The sequence below is a fragment of the Polypterus senegalus genome, chromosome 2, assembly GCF_016835505.1.
Source record: "Polypterus senegalus isolate Bchr_013 chromosome 2, ASM1683550v1, whole genome shotgun sequence".
Lineage (NCBI taxonomy): Eukaryota > Metazoa > Chordata > Cladistia > Polypteriformes > Polypteridae > Polypterus > Polypterus senegalus.
This window is the reverse complement of record NC_053155.1, coordinates 196988866-197012473: the sequence shown is the minus strand read 5'-3', so window position 1 is coordinate 197012473 and position 23608 is coordinate 196988866. Positions and strand designations below refer to the sequence as shown.

The 23608-nt window shown below is 37.3% G+C and overlaps 1 protein-coding gene across 3 annotated transcripts in view; it reads left to right on the top strand.

Moving 5' to 3' along the window:
- efhc2 (EF-hand domain (C-terminal) containing 2) overlaps positions 1–22010 on the top strand; it is a 114468-nt gene extending 92458 nt beyond the window's left edge. For all 3 annotated transcript variants that reach the window (XM_039745147.1, XM_039745148.1, XM_039745146.1), the window contains exons 11-15: positions 8226–8359; positions 8833–9030; positions 15924–16016; positions 17656–17758; positions 21794–22010. In XM_039745147.1, coding sequence (XP_039601081.1) covers positions 8226–8359; positions 8833–9030; positions 15924–16016; positions 17656–17758; positions 21794–21889 — 624 coding nt within the window. In that variant the 3' untranslated portion in view covers positions 21890–22010. The remainder of the gene's footprint in view (positions 1–8225; positions 8360–8832; positions 9031–15923; positions 16017–17655; positions 17759–21793) is intronic.
- The last annotated feature ends 1598 nt before the right edge of the window (positions 22011–23608 follow it).

Here is a 23608-nt window from a genome sequence, read left to right as displayed (position 1 = left end):
TCCCCAGTAAGAGCCACAAAGTCCGCTTCTGTAATGCATCTAATTTTGCTTGCTTTTCAGTGTGCACAAAACCATGCTTTTATCAAGGCTTCGCCGGTAGTCGAAATGATCAGTCGAGGAACGCGCTTTATTCCGACTCTAACATTTTTGTAGCTGTGATGTGTGCATCAGTGTAATGGATGTACCAGGAAATCATGCATTGACAAAAGTTCCCGCTTGCTTGGAATTGAAAGTGTGATTAAATGCGCTATTTTTAACGCTGCTATGGAGTACATGCATCGAAGCTTCTCAGCTGTGCTTGTGCTAAGAAAGGGAAAATTTTAAAAATAACGTAACATGATTCTGCTAACCTAATATTTTTCATACGCCCCAAACCAAGGAGATGCTAAGGTAAAATGAATCGGTAGCGCGACATAGTCAGTACACCCTCTCGAATCAACCTCAATGTCGGCGTTAGAGGCTTAAGACTCTACAATTAGCCACAGCGTGGCTTGTCTATGCTAAAGTATGTATTGTAGATCGGGTATATATATACATTTATATATATATACCCGTATCGCAGTGGAGAAGTAGAAGTTATGAAAAGAAAAGGGAACATTTTAAAAATAACGTAACATGATTGTCAATATACAGTAATTGTTTTGTGAGTGTTATTGAATGTTGCTGTCATCAAGGATTTGATTATCATTATTTCTTTCAATCAGGCTCGTATTTGTAGGATGTGTTCAAGTTACATTCCGTGTTTGTCAATCGCTGTAAAGATAAGAGGTTTCATTCATCGATTAGTTCCTTACTGCATCAATAAACAGCTCGCCTTCCTTTTATCTGTGATGTGACAAACTGCATGCACGGGTTTTTTTACACTGTCTTCCTTTAGCAGGACATTCACTTTTTCCACCGCGGTGCTTTGTTTCCGCAGTAGCTGCACTTATGAATATGATTGTATGTATAAGACGCTTCATATTTTTTGCTGCCTTCTCAATTGTGTAATTCGGTTTTGTTCAGCACTCTTTGGAACTGTTGCTTTTGTCTGTGCATTGCGCCAGTTCACGGAGCCGCTTGGTGTTCTTGCATCAAGGTTCCCAGCTGTACTGGTGCCATCTCGTAATGTCAGCTAAGACCCGCACTTAAAAGTTTCTCTCGCAGTTTCAATGAGTTTGTGCCAAACACCACCCTGACCATCTCATCTTCCTCTGCATAAGCACAGTCCTTCACCCGTGAACATTTACCGCAGTGTTTGTATTGGATTGCCGCTGATGGACGGCCTTATATGGGCAGGCACTAAATTACAAACGCTAGTGGCAGCCTGTCTATGAACTTAATTTAATATAAACTTACGGTTCACGCCGTGCTTTGTTTCCGCAGTAGCTGTACTTATGAATATGCTTGTATGCATCATTTGCTTCATAATGTTTTTCTGCCTTCTCAATTGTGAAATGGCGCTTTGTGCTCATCGCTGTTTGGAGTTCTTCCTTGTTCTCTACGCACTTACGTAGGAGGCGTGATGATGTCACACTAAACTCCCCCACGCCATCTCCAACTCAAGACTCCATTACATTATATGGGGAAAAATAGCTTCCAGTTATGACCCTTATGCGTAGAATTTCGAAATGAAACCTGCCCAACTTTTGTAAGTAAGCTGTAAGGAATAAGCCTGCCAAATTTCAGCCTTCTACCTACACGGGAAATTGGAGAATTAGTGATGAGTCAGTGAGTCAGTGAGTGAGTGAGTGAGTGAGGGCTTTGCCTTTTATTAGTATAGATTTCACATCCTCATGCACCTTATATATATATATATATATATATATATAATATGACGGCTGTGCGCTGAGGTTACTCTTGAGCATGCAACTTACAGTTGGCCATGTGAACAGTAATCTTGTCTCAAATCTGACAGCTTGGATTGCTGCTGTCATAATCGGTTTGAGTTTTATGGTTTGTTTCAATTACGACAGTATTTGCAGGACTTGTTGTGTTGAAGTGACATTCGGCATCTGTCAAGCGTTGTAAGCACACAACCGGTTTCATCGATAAAATCACATCCAGCTTTTGAGAGTTTAAACATTCATAAATATCAAAGTGTCCAATACTGAAATCGTCACCTGTGAATCTAAAATGTTTAAGAGGCATTGGCAGTTGTCGAAAGTTGTAAAGTGTTTGGCTATTTCGGTACACTTGAAAGCGACAACCGAACAATTCAGCGGCAGCCATCAACTCACATGCAGAACCATAGGTGAAGGGCTTAAGCATTTCACTCTTATAGTGCTCCTGTGTAGTATAATTATCTCCTGTACCGTCATCAGTCCACACCTTGAACCTGTCCCAGTCATTCAACACATAAGACACAATGTTCCTCCGGATATCAAGAGTGAGCCTGATATGGCCGTGCAATATGTAACAAAGAGAATGGAAAAGGTAGGTGCCATCTCCGGGCATGGAAACCACTCGGTAAGTGACAGTTCTTTGATCAATAGTGATCACCTCAATAGACATGGTAATGGGGGTTGGAATGATAAAGGAAATGTGTACCAGAACAATGTAAAGTAAGTCTAAAATACCTATACAATAACTATAATTGTAATAAACAAACAATAAAACAGTGGAGAAGCCGTGGATTAAACAAAAAGGCTGTAGTTATCAGTAGGGAGACGTAAATCTTGTGGCGAAGCAAGGAAGGGAATGTAGAGACCGGAGCGACGGATGGTCTTATATAGGCAGGTAGCCAACAACGTGGGAGGCATTGGGATGGGGGACCCAACACCACCTCACACGGTGACTGAGCTGCAGGCTATGGACGTATATATGTACGTAAGTAGGATTCAGTTAGCGTTGGGAACCCGTGTACCAAATTTCTTGAAGATGGGCCCATAAGTAACAAAGACTGTTGAAAAGTTCAATATGGCGGCTGACAGTGGCATCATACCACCAAAAAAGTATGTACATTAGTTTCGTTAGTGCAGGGAAGCCTACCAAATTTCGAGAAGATGGGGCCATAAATAAGAAAGTTCAACATGGTGGACGTTGTTGACCGTTATGACCATTACGCGTAGAATTTCAAAATGAAACCTGCTTAACTTTTGTAAGTAAGCTGTAAGGAATGAGCCTGCCAAATTTCAGCCTTCTACCTACATGGGAAGTTGGAGAATTAGTGACGTTGGAAAGTTCAATATGGTGGCTGACAGTGGCGTCATACCACCGAAATAAGTACGTACATTGGTTTCGGTTAGCTCAGGGAAGCCACCTACCAAATTTCGTGAAGATGGGGCCTTAAATAAGAAAGTTCAACATGGCAGACGTTGTTGACTGTTATGACCGTTACGCGTAGAATTTCGAAATGAAACCTGCTAAACTTTTGTAAGTAAGTAATGAGCCTGCCAAATTTCAGCCTTCTACCTACACGGGAAGTTGGAGAATTAGTGATGTTGGAAAGTTCAATATGGCGGCCGACAGAGGTGTGATACCAACGAAATAAGTACGTACATCGGTTTCCATTAAAAGTTCAATATGGCGGCCGACAGTGGCATCATACCACCGAAATAAGTACCAAATTTCAGCCTTCTACCTACACGGGAAGTTGGAGAATTAGTGATGTTGGAAAGTTCAATATGGCAGCTGACAGTGGCGTCATACCACCGAAATAAGTATGTACATTGGTTACGGTTAGCGCATGGTAGCCGCCTACCAAATTTCGTGAAGATGGGGCCATGAATAAGAAAGTTTAATATGGCGGACGTTGTTGACCGTTATGCGTAGAATTTCGAAATGAAACCTGCTTAACTTTTGTAAGTAAGCTGTAATGAATGGGCCTCGCAAATTTTAGCCTTCTACCTACACGGGAAGTTGGAGAATTAGTGACGTTTTGAAAATTCAATATGGCGGCTGACAGTGGTATCATACCACCGAAATAAGTACGTACATCGGTTTTGGTTAGCGCATGGAAGCCACCTACCAAATTTCGTGAAGATGGGGCCATAAATAAGAAAGTTCAACATGGCGGATGTTGTTGACCGTTATCGACCGTTATGACCGTTACGTGTAGAATTTCGAAATGAAACCTGCTTAACTTTTGTAAGTGTCAGTGAGGGCTTTGCCTTTTATTAGTATAGATATATATATATAGTATAAAACGGCATAGAAGTAAAAACATTTAGGAACATTGTTTACATGGATGAATTGGCCTGTAAACCATGGGTTTTCTGGTGGTGGAGTGGTTAGAGCCGTTACTTCAATTCCTGGTCCTGGTCCCTGTTTGTATGGATTGCACCAGTTTACCCTATGTCCTTGTGGAGAGAGAGTGTGTGTTGGCATGCTTAAGTAAGTAAGTGTGCTCTGTCATGGAATGTTGTCGTGACCAGATGTGGCATATTCCTTAAATGCGATGCTGGTGGCATATTCCTTAAATGCGATGCTGGCAGGACAGGCTGCAATTTTCTACTTAATGTTATGAAACTGAAAAAGGTAGGATTAGAAAGTTAGGTAATTGAATGGTAATATATATAGTCAAAGTGACAGTGTTATATGCTCAGACAACAAAAGAGTCATTATAGATCAGATACATACATTAATAGCCTTGTGCCCATTGGCAAATGAGCTTTTTCATTAATACCTGAAGGTGCTCAGTAAGAATTCACCTAAATAAGAATAAATCATAGACTCTATAATTGTCAGTTGTCCAGAGCAAGGATTTTATTTCACACACACATACACACACACAGTGACCGTAGCTGCAATGTTCATGTGTGTGTGTGTGTGGCATAAGAACAAGGAAGCTTTTATGTACATTTTGCATGACCTTTAACAATTTATACTTTAGTTAATATGTGTCTTATTAATGGTGACAAAAATAAACTTTGTTCTCGGAATGAAGAAAACATGTCCTCAACAAACCACAAAACACTATCTCAGAGTATACCTGTAAGGACCATAGTCACTCATAAGCAGACATAAGTTAAAGTCTAATTATATTAAGCATTACCAAATTAAATGTGAGGTGCACTGTCCCCAAAGAAAATCAAGCTGAATAAGCTACCTAATGAATGTCCTCATATTACATCTTGGATTAAGATTTACAGAAACACAGAAAGATTTACAAGCAGGCCCTCAGGGTGTTCCAGAAATTCCCAAGCAGTCCCAGAATCTTTTGACTAGACTCCACATTCCATTCTTTTTTGGCTTTGAGCCAAAACCTATATTGAAAGAGATTGGCCATACAACACATTAATAGCTGGGCTCAAAGCAACATATTCCTAATACTCGAGGTCAATAATTGGGGGAAGAGAAAATGGTGGTTCATTAAAATAAGAAGGGAGGGGTGGTCCTGGGTACGGGGGAGGTGGTAAGGGACGACCAGGGGTGTGCTTGTTTTTATTTATTGAGTGATTTTCAAAGTTTTATTTAGAATAGGGATAACTAGAAGACATAATTCAGCATTCACAGGATGGGCATGTGTAATAGATAGGAGATAATAATCCATAGAGAGGATCTTCTTTTCCACCTGAGAATGTCATAAGGTTTTGTAACTAATAAATGTGTCACCAGGACAGAGAATGAAGGTCATCTTAAAACTCCTACAGTTGGAAGAGTCCAGGTTATATTCTTTATGTAGTGCTTATGGTATAAGACTTCAATTATATTGAATAGAAAAACACTCTGCCTTCACTGCTATTTTTCCCGTGGTTCTTCTCCTAGGAATTTGGAACTGTTTATTAATTCCAGGTCAGCAAATGTAAGGGAAGACATTCTCAATGGGATCTGTGTATAGTGTAGTCTTGAATGAAACAACATTATATGAGCAAGGGATTACCTTACTGGCTGTAGCCCCAGCTGCCTCATGGGTATACTACTGTATAACTGACAATTCTAGATTCCAGGTGAAGCTGCTACAGTATATATTAATACAGTTTGGAGTATATGTTCTCACGTAGCAAAAAGCCTAAAGCTAGGGTCAGTGTGAAAAGAAAAACATATTCCACAGTATTACAATGTTCAATTATTTTCACTGTCATACAAAGCAGACATGACAACTCTAGAAGCTATGACGAGAAGAGCAACCAGATACATTTTAAGATTAAAGAACACATCCTAGTTTAGTCTTAAACAGATGAAAGTTGCAGTTTCTTGAAGACAAGACTAAGAGATGAATAATTTTGTCTATTAAATTGTTAATTATATACATTGCTTAAGAATTTAGGAAATGCAAGGTCATTCGCAATTGCAACCAGGAAGCACTTCTTTGCATAAAGTGTAACTGATTTCCTGAGTCAAATACCAAGCTGTGCAGATACCATGGGGACTCTTAAACAAATGTTCCGGAAGAGATAATAGGACAATAAGTCTTTAACTAACCAAGCTTAATGGATGAACTAAATGTTCTGAGAACATTTGTAAAATTTCAGAAGTTCTAGTTTGAGCAAGAGCGTTTAGTTAATACTATAAAGTTATTCTGCTAAAATGAAAATCAATGTGCAGTATTACTGCATTTTCATAGATGCTTTGAATGACACATGGAAATTTTTAGCCATATCTCTTTTAAAATGTATGCATATAATTATAGGGAAAAAATGAAATATTGCCTCCTGCAATAAAAATGGTAAACGGTAGGTGGTTATAGGGAGAAGTAACAGCCATTAATTTATTTATTGTTTCCAACACCCTGATTTCAGTATAGAGTTGCAGAATCTGGCATCTGTTCTGGCAGGGAAAGACATAGAACAAGACATCAGTTAGTCAGGGGGCACATTCATGTACAAACACTCTCACTTTTAGAGTCAGTGTAAATTCAGCAGTTAGTCTAACTTTCCCATTTCAATGGCATTTAGCAGTAAAAATTTAATACCCAGAATAAAACCCATGCAAACATAGGGAGAACATAAAAACTCCACATACCCAGTTACCAAACACAGGTTCTGCACTTCATCGCTGAAAGATGTTAGGCAGCAGCATAAGCTACTTTGAGACCATTTCATACAATGTACATAAACAAAATAGAGTACCAATATTTAAAATAAATGAGATAATACTTTTTAAAAATATATTTCAATACAGCACTATATGTTTTATCAATATTTTTGATTCCTTTTCTTGACCCTCACATGTAATAGATAACCTAAGTGAATTATGGTGACCCGCAGTTCTCTTTTATTTTAGTAACCAAGCAATGCCCAAACTTCAGTTGTTCTGATGTAAATGTACATTATGTGAAGTTATACCTGAGATTGGATCATCATGAAGACTTCCTACTGATCTATTTTGTAATGCCTTCCCATTCAGTATTCCTTTCCCTCAAACCTTTCTAACATGCTGCCTGGAGCAAATGCGAAAAAAAAAACAAACTGAGATGACTCACTTGTTTTGTTAAACATGGTTGCTAGCCCAACATATTTTCAATGTAATATAAAACAATAAATGGTGGAGATAAATTAGGACTGTTATAAACAGGATAAGTGATGACATGTTATTAGATTTGATTTTAATCCTGGTTAAGACTTAGCATCTCCAGTTACTAGATATAGGGGAAAATCCTAATAGCCTGTCATCAGTTATCTGATTCAAAGGGCAAATAGCAAAGTGAAAGAAAAGACTTAGCAAAATGAAAGAAAAGCTTTTCTATAACCCATGCTTATCAAATTGCCTTCTCAATTAATAAATAAGGCAAACTAACAGTTTCATAAGTAAACTACACAATATATCAAAGCATTTCATTTTATAGTAAGTAGTTGACAACGCAGTATTAAGCATCTTGGAAGATGCTGTTTAAAACAAAATGTGATTTTTTTACATTTTCAGAAAGATGAGCATTATGCATATTTTTCTCTCCAATAATGACTGATTTACTGAACTGAAAAAACTGTCAATTTACTTTTGTCATGTAGAACTGAAAAATCATGAGTATTTTCTAGACTGCTTAGAACTTCAGCTGAAGAGGCTGATACACATTTACATGCTAAATATGACTGGACCAGCTTAAAGTTTTCAATTAACCTTCAATTAACATGGAAGATTTTAGAGTATTTGAGGAAAACCAGAGTACCCAGATGAAAACACAGACAGGATCTGTAAATGTGTGCAAACAGAGACCAGGCCACGATTCTAATCTACAATTCTGGAGCTTGGAGGCAGCAGTTGTACCTACTGTGTCTGTACACTGTCTAAGCAATAAACGCAAGCAATAAATTAATCATTTCTGAATTACTTATTTATATGTATTACTTTTTTTCCTTTTACAGTTTCCCAAAGCTGATATAGCTACCATATTAAGCAAGCTAAAAAACATTGCTGAACCAAAACTGAAGGATATCCGAATGTCATTTGTAAAGAACGATCCATCCAACACAGGAACTATTTTATATGGTCCTTTCAGGTATGATGAGTCTGAGCTATCTAGCAATATTTGAACCACAATTAAGGATAATTGATGAAAATGTTATTTTAATTTATCATCATCACTAGTTTTGTGATAGACTAGCACTTTGTCCAGTGCTGGTTCCCTGCCTTCTTTATGTTCTTTTTCATATTTTAATATTTTTAAACTACTGCTTTATAGTTCAGTTTTGCTTGTGCAAGCCATTTTATTATTGAAATTTGATGCTGTATGAAAATGCTATTTTATGGATGCATAACTGGCTATATGTGAATGCAGGGTTTTCACATTTTTGCTATACTGTATCTGCCAGTGTTTGTTAACCTTAAGTTTTACATGTGCATCTATCAGCCAAGAAAACACAGCTTTTATAGATATTGTGACAAGAAGGCTTGCAGTCAGTTCACTTATTACGTCTTGTAAAATATTGCTAACATTTATTTTCCTATCTAAATGGAATAATTGGTCAACAGGAATCTCCTTGCAGAGGTGGCAGAGGGTCAACTTAGTGAACATGAGATCATGACTGTTGGGCGCCACTATAGTAGTCGGGAGCAGCGTGAAATAGATATTAAATTCCTGCTTGCTATGGCTCAGGAGCAGCTGAGGAGAAAAGGTTTTGAGGACTTCCCCCGACTGTTGAACTACTTCATACACAAAGATAAAGCCAGGTAACGAAAAGTGCTTTGTGAATGATTAATGAAATGTCCAACAGGAATACAGTGGGTGGAAAACGTATGAATGATGTATTTGCATGTACTATACTATCAGTACCAATATATTTAAAATAACCAGTGCTGATATTGCAAGGCCTCATGAACCTAGTGTCCCTATTTTGTTTCCTGATGTCCTGTCACTGTTTGTGTAGAGTTTACACATTTTTCTCAAGACTTCCATGGCCTTTTCTCTAGATACTCAGGTTTTCCTTTCACATCCCTAAAACATGCGTTTTATTATTTGGTGATCCTACCTGCCCCCTTGTTAAAGAGAGTTGGCCATGCAATGTTCTAGAACCACTGTAGAGTTGATTCCTGCCTTGTGCTCAATGTTGCTTCATCCCCCAACAACAGTCAATTTTGTGAGTTTGAAAGCGTTGTTTTACAATTACAAATTTACACATTACACACCTAATTTTATCATCTGTACTGCATTTACAGTAAGTCATTGAAGTTTCCTCAAGGTGCATTACCCCAGTTTTCAAGTTATCCGTTATTTTTTCCCTCTCCACATTCCTATCCAGGCTAGACATTGAATGTTTGACAATGTCTCATTTAACAAGCATCAGTTATTCCTGCCTTCTGCAGTGGACTGCTGTTCTGTCCAGGGTTAATTCTGGATTGTTGAAAAGTCTGTCTCTCTTTCTGTTGATGTTATAATAAGTGACTATTCCTAGCTAAGTTAATGTTATTTTCACTTTGCCTTTACTGTAGTTTTTTTCAATTAGTCATTGATTTGTATTTAGGCAGTTTTTTGATTTTGTTAAACTATCAAATTATCTGTTGCGTCCAACCCAAATGAAATGTTATTACAGTATTAATAGTATAGTTTAGTATAGTATTTAAAAGCTCATCTCGGTTTGTTTGTATGCAACACCATCACACATTGCCACCTGCACTCATTTTTGCTTTCATTTTTGTGTTGCTACAGTCAACCCTCGTTTATCGTGGTTAATCCGTTCCAGACTCTGCCGCGATAAATGAATTTCCGCGAAGTAGAAACCATATGTTTGTATGTTTATTTTTATATATTTTAAGCCCTTATAAACTCTCCCACACTGTTAACATTATTAGAGCCCTCTAGACATGAAATAACACCCTTTAGTCAAACGTTTAAACTGTGCTTCATTACAAGACAGAGATGGCAGTTCTTTCTCACAATTAAAAGAATGCAAACATATCTTATCTTCAAAGGAGCACAATCAAAAAATCAATACGTACTTTTAAGTATACAGAAGCACCGGGATAAAGCGGCATTTTGTAGAGGAGCGTCCTATCTTCTAGGCAAACAGCCACTGTGTAAACAGCCCCCTCTGCTCACACCCCCTCCGTCAGGCAGAGAGAGTGAGAGAGACAGAGAGAAGCAAACAAAACAAGCGCCACGCGGGAAGCATATCTTATAGCATTGAGGAGTTTTAGTTAATATGTAATACATGCTCTGATTGGGTAGCTTCTAAGCCATCCGCCAATAGCGTCTCTTGTATGAAATCAACTGGGCTAACAAACTGAGGAAGCATGTAGCATAAATTAAAAGACACATTGTCCGCAGAAAGCGGCGAACCAGCGAAAAATCCGTGATATATATTTAGATGTGCTTACATTTAAAATCCGATAGAGTGAAGCCGCGAAAGTCGAAGCGCGATATAGCGAGGGATTACTGTATACCATATTGAAATAAATAGCATTTTCAGTCATTCTTACCTTTGCAGTCACTATGATTAAGCCTTGTAGATAAACATTTGAATATGTTCACCTTGACAACCATATATTTTTATGTGGTAAATTTTAGTTGATGAAAATAATTAAACCACCTTGTGACAGATAGGGTGCTATCGGTCCCTTGAACCCTTGTCCAAGATGCCAGACACCAGATAAAAGTCCAAAAGTAGACTTTATTCATACAGCACAGTGCAAAAAGCACCCTCCTCTCCACAATACTCATTAAATAATCAATCACAATAACAATAAACAATCCTCCACTCCCAGACGCGTTGCCACCCTTCCACCCAGCTCAGCTCGCGGTCTGGGAGCTCCCACAGTCCTTTTATATTCCCTGACCGGGAAGTGTTCCAATCCCCAGTCCATGTGATCTCCTATCACTTCCGGGTCAGATAAAAAGTCCTTTTCTTCATCCCGGAAGCACATCATTCCCCTTGTCCATGTGACTCGGACGTACTTCCGGGGCGTAAGGAAAATAGTCACTGCTCCTCCCTGCAGTGCCTTGTATCGGCCCCCATGGTATCCAGCATGGCTGTAAAGGAAAATTCCAACGTCCATAATTCCCTGCTGGCAATCGGGGCCCCTCCATGCTGCAGGGAGGGCTCTACCTGGCGGCGTGGGGGTTTTGGCCAGGATGAACGGCTGGCCATCTATCACACATCTAACCAAAAAATAGTAAATGGTGGAACAAAATTTATACCAAAATGATTATAGAACAAATTTTTAATAAATGTCTGAGTACTATAAGCTGGTATTGTAACTACTAATATCAATACATTTAAATAAACACCTACACAAAATCTTTTAGCTATGTGTGTTTGTATTATATATTAATGAGTCTTCTCCCCTCAATGTATTTCTCTCTACGTGTCTTGATTTCACTTTCTTGGAAAAAACGACACTGTCATTGTCTTTCACTGCCTTGAAGCAGAATATTTCTTTTAACATTTATTATTTACTGTCAAAGTAACTGTACATAGCTCATCAGCATTTGCTAAAGATGGTTTTTATATATACATACACACACATGTATACATACACACACGTATATATATCTATACTAATAAAAGGCAAAGCCCTCACTGACTGACTGACTCACTCACTCACTCACTCATCACTAATTCTCCAACTTCCCGTGTAGGTGGAAGGCTGAAATTTGGCGGGCTCATTCCTTACAGCTTACTTACAAAAGTTAGGCAGGTTTCATTTTGAAATTCTATGCGTAACAGTCATAACTGGAACCTATTTTTTCTCCTTATACTGTAATAGACTGCAGCTCGATGGCTGTGGGAGGCGGAGTTGCGTCTCATGTCATCACGCCTCCCACGTAATTGAGTGCCTGCCCATATAAGGTAAAGTAAACACTTAATTTTTTTTCTCCTTTCCCTGTGCTATAGCCTAAACAACTGCAAACACGGGATCCCATTTCTAGACTGCGGCAAACTAATATTAAGGCGCTTCGCACTTTCTTTTGCACGTATACGATTATGAGGTTGTCAGGTCCGATTATGAAGACACGCACAGGAGTGGAGGACTGACAGTGCCATCCCGGCCAGTTAATAGCAGGGCCGTCTCTCCAGTCTACACGAGCACATTACCACAGGCATAAATTTGGACGTTCACATACAAAATGTAATTTCTATACCACAGCCGTCGTGTAGCGCCTTTCAAAAGGGATCTACTACCGAGAGATGATCTATATACATTTTAGCTGCTGTTAGTACTACTTACCTGTTGTGTTATACCATCTTTAAAATGTAGCTTACGCGAAACCACTCCAGTAGTGCTCAATGTATCTTTACTTCTTAAAACGTTAATGTTTTACTGTTTAATAACTTATAGACTACATTTTATTTTTTCCCTTGCACTCATTGAGCGAGGCCAATGGGTGATCAGTTATATATATATGAATGACCTCCAAAGAGCGCAGAGACTTTTGATCACGTGAACGTGTCTGCAAAAAGTGGCATCTCCTGCCCTGCAAAAGTCAAGCAACCGGCGCGCGCTCATAGCTGTGGCGGCCTTTGAGACGCTGACTGCGCTTCTGCCTTAAGTCAAAGTGAGCACTTTTAATTTTTTTTCCTCCTTCCCCTGAGCTATAGCCCAGACAACTGCAAACACGGGACCCCTTTTCTAGACCGTGGCAAACTAATATTAAGGCGCTTCTCACTTTCTTTTGCACGTATATGATTATGAGGTCGCGGAAGACACGCACAGGAGTGGAGGACCGACAGTGCCATCCCGGCCGGTTAATGGCAGGGACGTCTTACCATTCTACACGAGACCCACCGCGACGGTCCCCAAAATGCGCTCATATCGTCAGCGATACACCTTTTTATTACCACAGGCAGAAATTTGGACGTTCACATAGAAAATGTAATTTCTATACCACAACCGTCATGTAGCACCTTTCAGAAGGGATCTACTACCGAGAGATGATCCATATACATTTTAGCTGCTGTTAGTACTACTTACCTGTCATACAGGTATACACACACACACATTTAGGCACATACATATATATACACATATATACCTATGTATATACACTCACCTAAAGGATTATTAGGAACACCATACTAATATGGTGTTTGACCCCCTTTCGCCCAGAACTGCCTTAATTTTACGTGGCATTGATTCAACAAGGTGCTGAAAGCATTCTTTAGAAATGTTGGCCCATATTGATAGGATAGCATCTTGCAGTTGATGGAGATTTGTGGGATGCACATACAGGACACGAAGCTCCCGTTCCACCACATCCCAAAGATGCTCTATTGGGCTGAGATCTGGTGACTGTGGGGGCCATTTTAGTACAGTGAACTCATTGTCATGTTCAAGAAACCAATTTGAAATGATTCGAGCTTTGTGACATGGTGCATTATCCTGCTGGACGTAGCCATCAGAGGATGGGTACATGGTGGTCATGAAGGGATGGACATGGTCAGAAACAATGCTCAGGTAGCCCGTGGCATTTAAACGATGCCCAATTGGCACTAAGGGGCCTAAAGTGTGCCAAGAAAACATCCCCCACACCATTACACCACCACCACCAGCCTGCACAGTGGTAACAAGGCATGATGGATCCATGTTCACATTCTGTTTACGCCAAATTCTGACTCTACCATTTGAATGTCTCAACAGAAATCGAGACTCATCAGACCAGGCAACATTTTTCCAGTCTTCAACTGTCCAATTTTGGTGAGCTCGTGCAAATTGTAGCCTCTTTTTCCTATTTGTAGTGGAGATGAGTGGTACCCGGTGAGGTCTTCTGCTGTTGTAGCCCATCCGCCTCAAGGTTGTGCGTGTTGTGGCTTCACAAATGCTTTGCTGCATACCTCGGTTGTAACGAGTGGTTATTTCAGTCAAAGTTGCTCTTCTATCAGCTTGAATTAGTCGGCCCATTCTCCTCTGACCTCTAGCATCAACAAGGCATTTTCGCCCACAGGACTGCCGCATACTGGATGTTTTTCCCTTTTCACACCATTCTTTGTAAACCCTAGAAATGGTTGTGTGTGAAAATCCCAGTAACTGAGCAGATTGTGAAATAGCAGCAACACTCATAACAGTGACAAAACAATTACAATATGTAGATATGTATGTATATATGTATATGTGTATATGTATATATGTTTAATTGTGTGTGTGTGTGTATATATATATATGTGTATATATATATATATATATATATGACAGCAACACTCATAACAGTGACAAAACAATTACATTGACAATCATGTTACATTATTTTTAAAATGTTTCCTTTTCTTTTCATAACTTCTTTAACACACGACTTCTCTGCTGCGGCCTTGGTATTTTGCTATCTCTCTCTCTCTCTCTCTCTCTCTCTATATATATATATATATATATATACACACACACATACACACATGTGTATATGTGTGTATATGTATGTATATGTATGTGTGTATATATGTAGATATGTTTATATATGTGGATGTATGTGTATATATATATACTGTATGTGTGTATATGTATATATGTAGATATGTATGTATATATGTATATGTGTATATGTATATATGTTTAATTGTGTGTGTGTGTGTGTATATATATATGTGTATATATATATATATGACAGCAACACTCATAACAGTGACAAAACAATTACATTGACAATCATGTTACATTATTTTTAAAATGTTTCCTTTTCTTTTTCATTACTTTTTTAACACACTACTTTTCCGCTGCGAAGCGTGGGTATTTTGATAGTATATATATATATATAACTCCTATTCTATCATTTCTGAAACCAATGTTCAGCTCTTTATTAGATATAAAATAAAGAGGAATCCCCTATCCAGAAAATGTTATAGGTCACACTTGCATCTTCAGCACTTAAAGACCTGAACCATCTTAAATATATTCAATAATAAAGTCAGCAGTGAGCTGTTTGAAGAGAATTCTTACCATTGATGGCCTGAATTAATGCATGAAATTACTGAAATGAATGCACTTTAATTTGTTTTCAGTCTTATTAAAATTGATTTATAAGGAATTCCTTACTAGAGCCTTCCAGAACCTAAGTTTGATGATTCTGTCCTTGCCTAGATGTACCTCAGAGTGCCTTAGCTCAAAATTCCTTAAAATCAGACCTTACTGGATGCCTGTTAGGAAAACATTTGACAAACCTAAGCTGTGCATTGTACACAAGGTTATGTAAACAAACATGAAAGCCAGATATGCTTGTTGATTTAGCAGACAACATGGCATTATCTTGTTTAGAATCTTGAGATAATAATTCAACATCCCCTTAGAGGAGGGACAAGAGGACCAGTTAATGGAGCATGCAGAGCTGCTGACACTTGCTTGCTCTAATGAGTCCAATGTACATGCCTGAGCTGTAATTGCTGCCTTCCACACTACTTTGCAATTAGTCTGTGACATTGGTGCCATAAAGCTTTCCATGTTTGTCTTCCAAAGCTGGTATTGAATTTCTTAGTTTTTAGTCTGCATTTCAGAGATTTTCTGCCAAAATCTATCATAAATAATAGGTAAAAAGTACACTGATGCCTGTAATTCTGTAATCCCACCAGATACCAAACTTAGAATAATGTCTATTATGAATGTAAACATTTTCTTGATGCTGACTATGTCAAATGTTTTCACAGGAAAGGCATGCTTCCAACTGAGGAATGCAGGACAATTTGCAAAGCCTTCAAGCTACCTGTAGCTGATGATCTTCTGAGAGCCATTCTGGCAAAGTAAGTCAAAGCCTCATGACTTCTTCCCACTTCTTATCTTTTATGGAAATGTAATTTCAAGGTTGTATCTCTATAGTTTTCTGTGGTGGGCTGGCTCCCTGCCCGGTGTTTGTTTTCTGCCTTGCGCCCTGTATTGGCAGGGATTGGCTCCAGCAGACCCCCATGACCCTGTAGTTAGGATATAGCGGGTTAGCTATTGGATGGATGGATGGATCTCTATAGTTTTTTTGAGTAAGAACCCATCTTTTTGAGTTAACAAGATATATTACTTATTAAAAATTGACTAAGTAAACTGCATCCTGGATGCTGATTTCAACTGGTTATGCATGGATTCATTGAACAACATCTCACAAAACTCGTATATTACAAATTGTCTTTTTTAAATATATAATAATATATTTGGTGTTTTGCTCTGTCCTGGTGTTTGCCCATGGCTTATGAGTTTGATTTAATTTTAGTTAATTTGGGTAATTAAGAGGCAACTGTCCTTTATAGTTAGTATAAAATTAAAACTTGTGTTTGCAAGAAATATTTGAAAATATTTATTTCTGTGACAGTATAAAGAAGTCATTTCAATTGTTTCATTATTATGAATTAATTTGTTATAGATATGGATCAGCTAATTCAGAAGCATTTTACTACAGAAACAAATAAGACCAGTATTTGTTTTCAAAAGAAAATTCATTAATAAGTATACAATATACAATGTATTATTTAAATTTCTACTTAGCAGATGCCGTTACACAAAGCAACTATCCAATACCACCTAAATGGACTGGGAGAGTTAAGTCAAAATTGTTACTTTTGCTGTATTCTCAAACAAATTGGGTTTTAAGCTACAACAAGATAATTTTGTACAATAATAACAGTTTTGTGCCCCAAGCCAGTCCTCCTTTCTGGACCACAAGCACTGGGGCAGTTGTGTGCCAGATGCCTGTCATTGGTTTCGATTTCCATTTATACACATAGCATAAATTGCCAAATTTCCCTTTAGGGACAACGTGGTTCTGAAAGGTTAGCATTAGATTCAGCCATTACTCTTACATTTTATGTTTTAGAAGTAGATGAAAGTTAACAAACAGATTAGAGAAACACCAATAAAATAAGAACAAGCAAAATGAATACAATTAGAAATTGTGCACAGAACAATCAACAGTTTGGAGTCTCTGAAAAATTAAAGAAACCTATGTATCTGGTAGCCAGAAATATTAAGAAAGGAGAAGATGAGAGTTGAGAGGGTTAGGTACTTTTTGGTATTAGGAAGGTGGCAGTGTAAGGAAGCCACCTCACCAGATGTTCACAGCAATGACCTACATTGGAAGACCCAAGTGGACAGCAGATCTTCTTTCTTTGTCATGTCCTTTATTTATTTATTTTACATTTGTTCTTTCTCCTTGTGAAAATCTAATTGTGTGTTTATGTTAAAAATAAAAATACTGTTTTAATATTTTTACTTGGCTCTTGGCTCATCTGTTACACATCTAGTTTTTACATGTAAGAATATGGCAAACCGACAACATTAGTAGTGGTATTTGTAAACAAATGTTTGCAGCATAACACAGAACATGACTAAATTATTAATACAACAAAAATTATATTATTTAATTGGTTCTTGTTTTTATTTTATTTTTAAAATTAGATTTGAAAGTGAAGACAATCAACTAGATTACAATGTGTTTTTGTCAGAAATAAATTGGAGGGACAATCCTTTACCTTTCTATCAATCGGAAACACCAGTTAAGGTAAGACAGTTGTGGCATTCTTTGTGGATCATCAGTCAGTATTCTTAACTGTGTTTTTTATGCTATTTATTCTTTTCAGCAACATTGTGTTTTCACAGCAGCTATCATTCCTAATGAATTAGATAAATATATAAGTGCAAAACATGGATGCATATGTTAAAGCTCACCTTATATGTTCGCAAACCTGGGTGAACTTCTTGCGCAATCAATGTCTGGATTAATAAATCATTCTAAACCTTTTTTTTTTGGTGATTACTCTGTTTTTGCTCTCATCTCAAAGAATGTTAATCTGTGACTCCAGAATCATCTTGTATAAGAAACATAGGTATCTGGATGAATACAGACAAACCAGGACCAATGTTTTGTCAGTCCTGTCTAATTCCCCAAGCTACAGAGATATGCTCAGCCTCCACATGATCATCTGCTGGGTGAAAAAAGAATGAAAGAAAGAATATGTCAAATGAATGTACACTGTATTTTTCACCAGTAAATTTAACCCCGATATCTCATTGATTAGCAAAATCTGATATGTTAATTTAATTATTGTACAGAGGTTATTTACCCTTTACTGGGTTATTTATATTTAATATTAATATTAATAATATTATATATTAATATAATTTATTTTTATACATTTTGATTTTTTTTTTCACACATTTCACATTTTCAGTCTGTTTATTTAACTTATTTATCATACATTAAAAGTTTGGTGTTGAGTGAAGTGTTTTGATGGCTCTGACCTTCTCTATTTGGGGTTTGTCATAACACATACACCCTTCTCAGTGTCTTACTGCTGTGCTTGGACAATGCCGAACAATTAATGTTTTAAATACTTTGGCCATCTTGCGAACTTTAAACCAACCTGTTAAAGATGTTGACCTGTATATATAAGTAGTTTTTTTATCTGTAGAATGTTCAGTAAGAACAAATGTCCTTGAGATTTTAACCAAATTATTTATTATTATTTGGGTATTTGAATGTACAGTGTTTATTACTTGGTGTTTTGTGTTTTCTACAGCTATTATACCTGCAATATTTCAAGTGTGCCAGGAGTGTCTAATTGGAATGCAACCTTTTACAAATAAATTAAATTGAACTGAACATGTTTGTTAAAAATAACCTATAAAGGTGCAGAGTAACTGACAAATTAAGGGAAGATTTCATAACTTGAAGAATTCAAATTTAACTGAAAGCAAGTCCTTCTGCAAAAGTGTGATCATTAGAATAATTATACAAGTAGTGTCCCATCATTCTTAAGTTTATGTACTAAAATGCAGGGCATATCCAGTTAATCAATATGTTAACACAAAGAGTAGACTTAGGTGACATTCAGAGAGAAATGACTGTTAGAGGACATTTAACTAGCGCTTTAGTGATGAAGATTTCTCTACTTGATGATTCTTCAAGTGGAATTGTGGATAAGGTGAAGTTGATCAGGTCAAGTCAGGTAGCTTTATTGTCAAACCACTCACACACAGTATTGCTGCATATACTAACACAAACTGATGTTCCCCAGGACCGCAGTGCAATACATATTCAGCACTTGGAGATGGTCATGGGTTCCAAACTTCAGGCAGTCATTGACTGTAAAGAATTTTGAAACAAATATTGAAAGTATTGATCATTATATATATGATTATGGTAGTTTGTCCAAATACTCTTGACCCCGTGAAAATAGGAGGGCCATGTCTGTCTTTTCGAAGCAGCTCATACAATATTTTTGTTAAACCCCTTGAATTAAAGCTAAAAATCTAAACTTCAATCACATATTGATTGCTTTGTTTCAAATCCATTGTAGTGGCGTACAGAGCCAAAATAATGAAATTGTGTCATTGTCCAAATACTTATGGACCTGACTGTAATAATAAATAAATAACAACTAATAAAAAAACAACAGTTGCAACAAGTATAATATATATACTACCTATCAATAAGCTGCTAGAAGCAGATGTGACAGCAGCCCAGAGGTCAGCCAGTGAAGGGGTAAAAGCTGTTACATAACTTGTCAGAACTGGTTTAGTTGCTACAGTTTCTTCTGCCAGAAGGATGTGGAACAAAGAGACCAGGGTGGGGGTTTGGGGGAGTTTTTGAATGCAACACTTTATAAAGATGTCTGTAATGAAGGGCAGAGAGGTGCCAATGATCGTTTCTGTTGTGTACACTGTCTGTATAAGATTAGAGAAACTGCAGTTCTGGTCAGAACACTCTTGATAGTGCCCCTGTAGAATGTGGCGAGAAATGTTGAATGGTAGATACTGAAGGAGGTGGAGATGCTACTGCTGTTTCTGTGTAGGCACAGAGTTTGGAGAGGAAAACATCTGAAAATAACAACTGTGAAGATATGTACAAATTTTGTGGCTTAAATGGACTATGAACTCACTTTTTTACGGTTTCTGGTATGAGATTCTGGCTTAAAAACCCTTGTAATGTTCTTCTCCACTCCAGGTATTTTATACATATATTTTTGATAATTTTCATTTTACCCTTTTCTACATCTGCTCATAAATATCTTGCATGTTGTAGTTTTGATTTTAATGATAACAAGTAGTTTAGGTGACTCTGAAACTAAGAAGTATTTTGTTAAAGTTTAATTAATGATATAACCAATTACTATCTTTTTAGATTATCTTTACATTTACCTCTTTACATTACACTTTGCGGCGTTCCTTCTGGTCACTTTCTATTGTAACACAGCCTTGATATTCAAGTATATATATAGTCTCCTTATTTTAAATAAAAAATATAGCAGGATACCCAGATATTTTTCAATTGTGTTTTCCCTTTTTATGTAAAAAAGCCAAAGTAAAATCTTTTCAGAAGTAGTGATAGGCATAGGTAACCTCAAGCAGATTAAGCAAAGCCTCCGGTAATGCCTCTCAATTTGCGGAATGTAGATTGAAGAGACATGACTATTGTTCCACCTTGCATGATAGCTTTGTTATTTTGAATAGTTAGCACTGCCACTTTAATGTTTATGCAAATAGTTGGAAAGAAGTGGAAGTAGAATTACAGAAACTTAGTGGGTAGACTGCGTGCTTCACAAATAGAGCGTTTCTTTGTCAGTCCAATTGAAGCAAGCCTATATTGATAAAATTACATGGATAATTTATAAATATATCATAAATTTATGTTGTTTATTGCAAATAGGTAGTTTTTTTTTTGTAATTTACTTCTTGCCGCTTTCACTCTATCTTCAGAAATCTATGGTGAAATAAAATCAAAAGCAAGATGACCTTATTGTGAGGCAGAGATTGACTGCCTTTTAATTTCTAATTATAACACCATAGACGAGAACACTTGTACACCTCTATTAACCAAGGTGGCTTACAATATTTGAGATAAAATTAGTTATATTTTTTTTGTTTTATGATTCGGAGCACAAGTAGGTGATGTGACTGTGTGACTGCCACACAGTGTGAGTAGGAGGATTTGAACCCGCAACCTCAGGGTTTGAAGTCCAAAGCCTTACCCATTATGCCACACTGCTACCTGCCTTACCACCAACCAAAATACAGTATTGTCTTTGTGTGTGTGTCCCAACATTTCTAAACATCAGTAAAGCCATTTCTCACTTCAAGACTTCCCAGTGGACCCCAGACCTCTCATCATTTGTTTCTTTACTTTGAAAAAGTTGCTATTTGCTAAGCAGTTAAATTATATGGACTGAATCATCTCTTTTATGTTCAAATCATGTCTAATAATATCTCAACAAAATGTTTTTATGGAGAATACCAAGAAAGACAGAGATATTTCAGTTTTGGTCCAATTACACGCACAGGTAGATAATACTTAAGTGATGTTATTTTTTATATTTTAATATGAAGTCCAGAACAATAGGAGCATCTCTTAAAAACAAAATAAACAAAAGACATTAAGACATTTTATACAAATGAATGGTAAATGTAAATCCACAGGGGTCTTCTGGTTCATGCATTTGCATAATTAGAATTTTTCTTATAAGAAGAAAATACCACATAGCACTTTTTCTGATGCATTAATGCACTAACGTACTTCCTGCTGTTTTAATCTTTTCAGTTTGTTCCCGACTGGAATGGAGAATCCAGCCCTCATGCAGTGATAAGTATCAGCTACAAGATTCTAATAGAGGATGTCTTTGGGAAACAAGACTGAGCTGTTAATAATCTTTTTGCAGAGTTTTTCTGTGTAATGGCATCACAAAACCTTTAACGGTGTGATTATTACCTGGCTGCTTTTACTAGGCTATTTTCCATTTAATAAAACTATATTTTGACCTGAAATGGTTTACTGCTGTGTGTATATATCTCTATATCTTTTTCTCTCTCTCTTTTTATTATACAATATATAATATGTATCCAGGTGGCACCTGCAGCGTTTCAGATAGCTTGCCAAAATTAAAATGGTCAGGTTAAGCTTCTTACCACTCAGACGTGAATATCCCCTGCTGTTCCAGCAGACATGTTGCCCACCTCCAGTCTCACTACAGTGTTGCCCTGGGTTTTTATAGCCTGTAGTTAAAGTGGACTATTTCAGCTATCTGTTCAGATTGAGCCATTTGGTCTCAGAGCAATGAGGGCAAATATCCTCAATCTTTGTGTCGTTTCAAGAACACCTTCCGTACAGTTTTTACATCTACACTTATCAAGATGTATTGTTTACAGTCTGAATGCAAACAAGGTTATTAGCTTATTGACTTGTTGTGGACACGGCAATCTAGACCTGTTGGGTAAAGACCATGTTCCATTAGTAGAAATCTTCAAGAAAGCAAGCAGAGTAAATTAATTTAGTGCTTTCTTTGTGATATTTTTCTGTTTTATTAATTTGTTATTTTTTAAGTTGTTTGGTATGACTTTCCCACTGAACAACATTTTTGAAAAGATTTATTATGCTAAACTAAATAAAGAATAAAGGTCGGGATTAGTACCGTGTTTTGTTATCAGTGGCTGATCCGTTAATTTATTCTTTCATGATACCTGATTCATGTTCAATGGAGGTTCAGGGCTCAGGGCAGGAAGCAACCTTGGATGGAGATACAGATTATCTGTCACAAGACACACATGCTGACCAGCCGACCCAGGGCCAGTTTAGAGTCACCATGTCTTTAGGTAAAAGAAATCTGGACTCTCTGGATAAAAACCCACGCAGGCACAAGTAAAATGTGTTGTCTCTGCACACATGCAGTTTCCAGGTCATTAAACCTATGCACTTTGTAACCACTCTGCCCTATGAGGAATATATTTATTTATTTAAATAAACTTGACTCTTTGACACTTTGATTAAACTTTAATTTCTCTTATTGAGAACACTCCACCTTGATAGGCACAACCCTTCTAAAGAAATTACCTTCCTTCTTTCTTGCATTACATTGTAAAGATTAAATAACATTCCATGTCAAGTGGGTGGCCCCCCTGACCTGTAAATGTTTGATCATCTGTATTATTTGGTTACTGGGTGCAGCACACCAATGGAGCAAGGAAATTAATTGAGAACCAAACTGTAAAGCAAATTCTTTTAGGACTCTTTTTTAATAAAAAAAAGTGCCTGTAGGAGATCTCTGTCACTTTTCTTTTTACCAGTGTCTTTTTAGAAACGAGACAGTGATTGAATTAATGCTATTAGCATTGGTGCCATTACTGTAAATAACAAAAAAAAAGCTTCTGAGAATAGGGTTCAAATTGAGGACAGAAGCTTTTAATAAGCTGGAATGCTAGTGTCCTGCATTTAGACACCAATCTCACAGCTCCATGTTTCCAGCCAGAAGAGCCGTGCTGCAAGTCAACATATCTGAAAAGCTGTCTTTAACCCTAAGGTTTCAAGCCATAGTCCAATGAGAAAACAGCAATTGTGACCAATACCAAGAGTACATACATG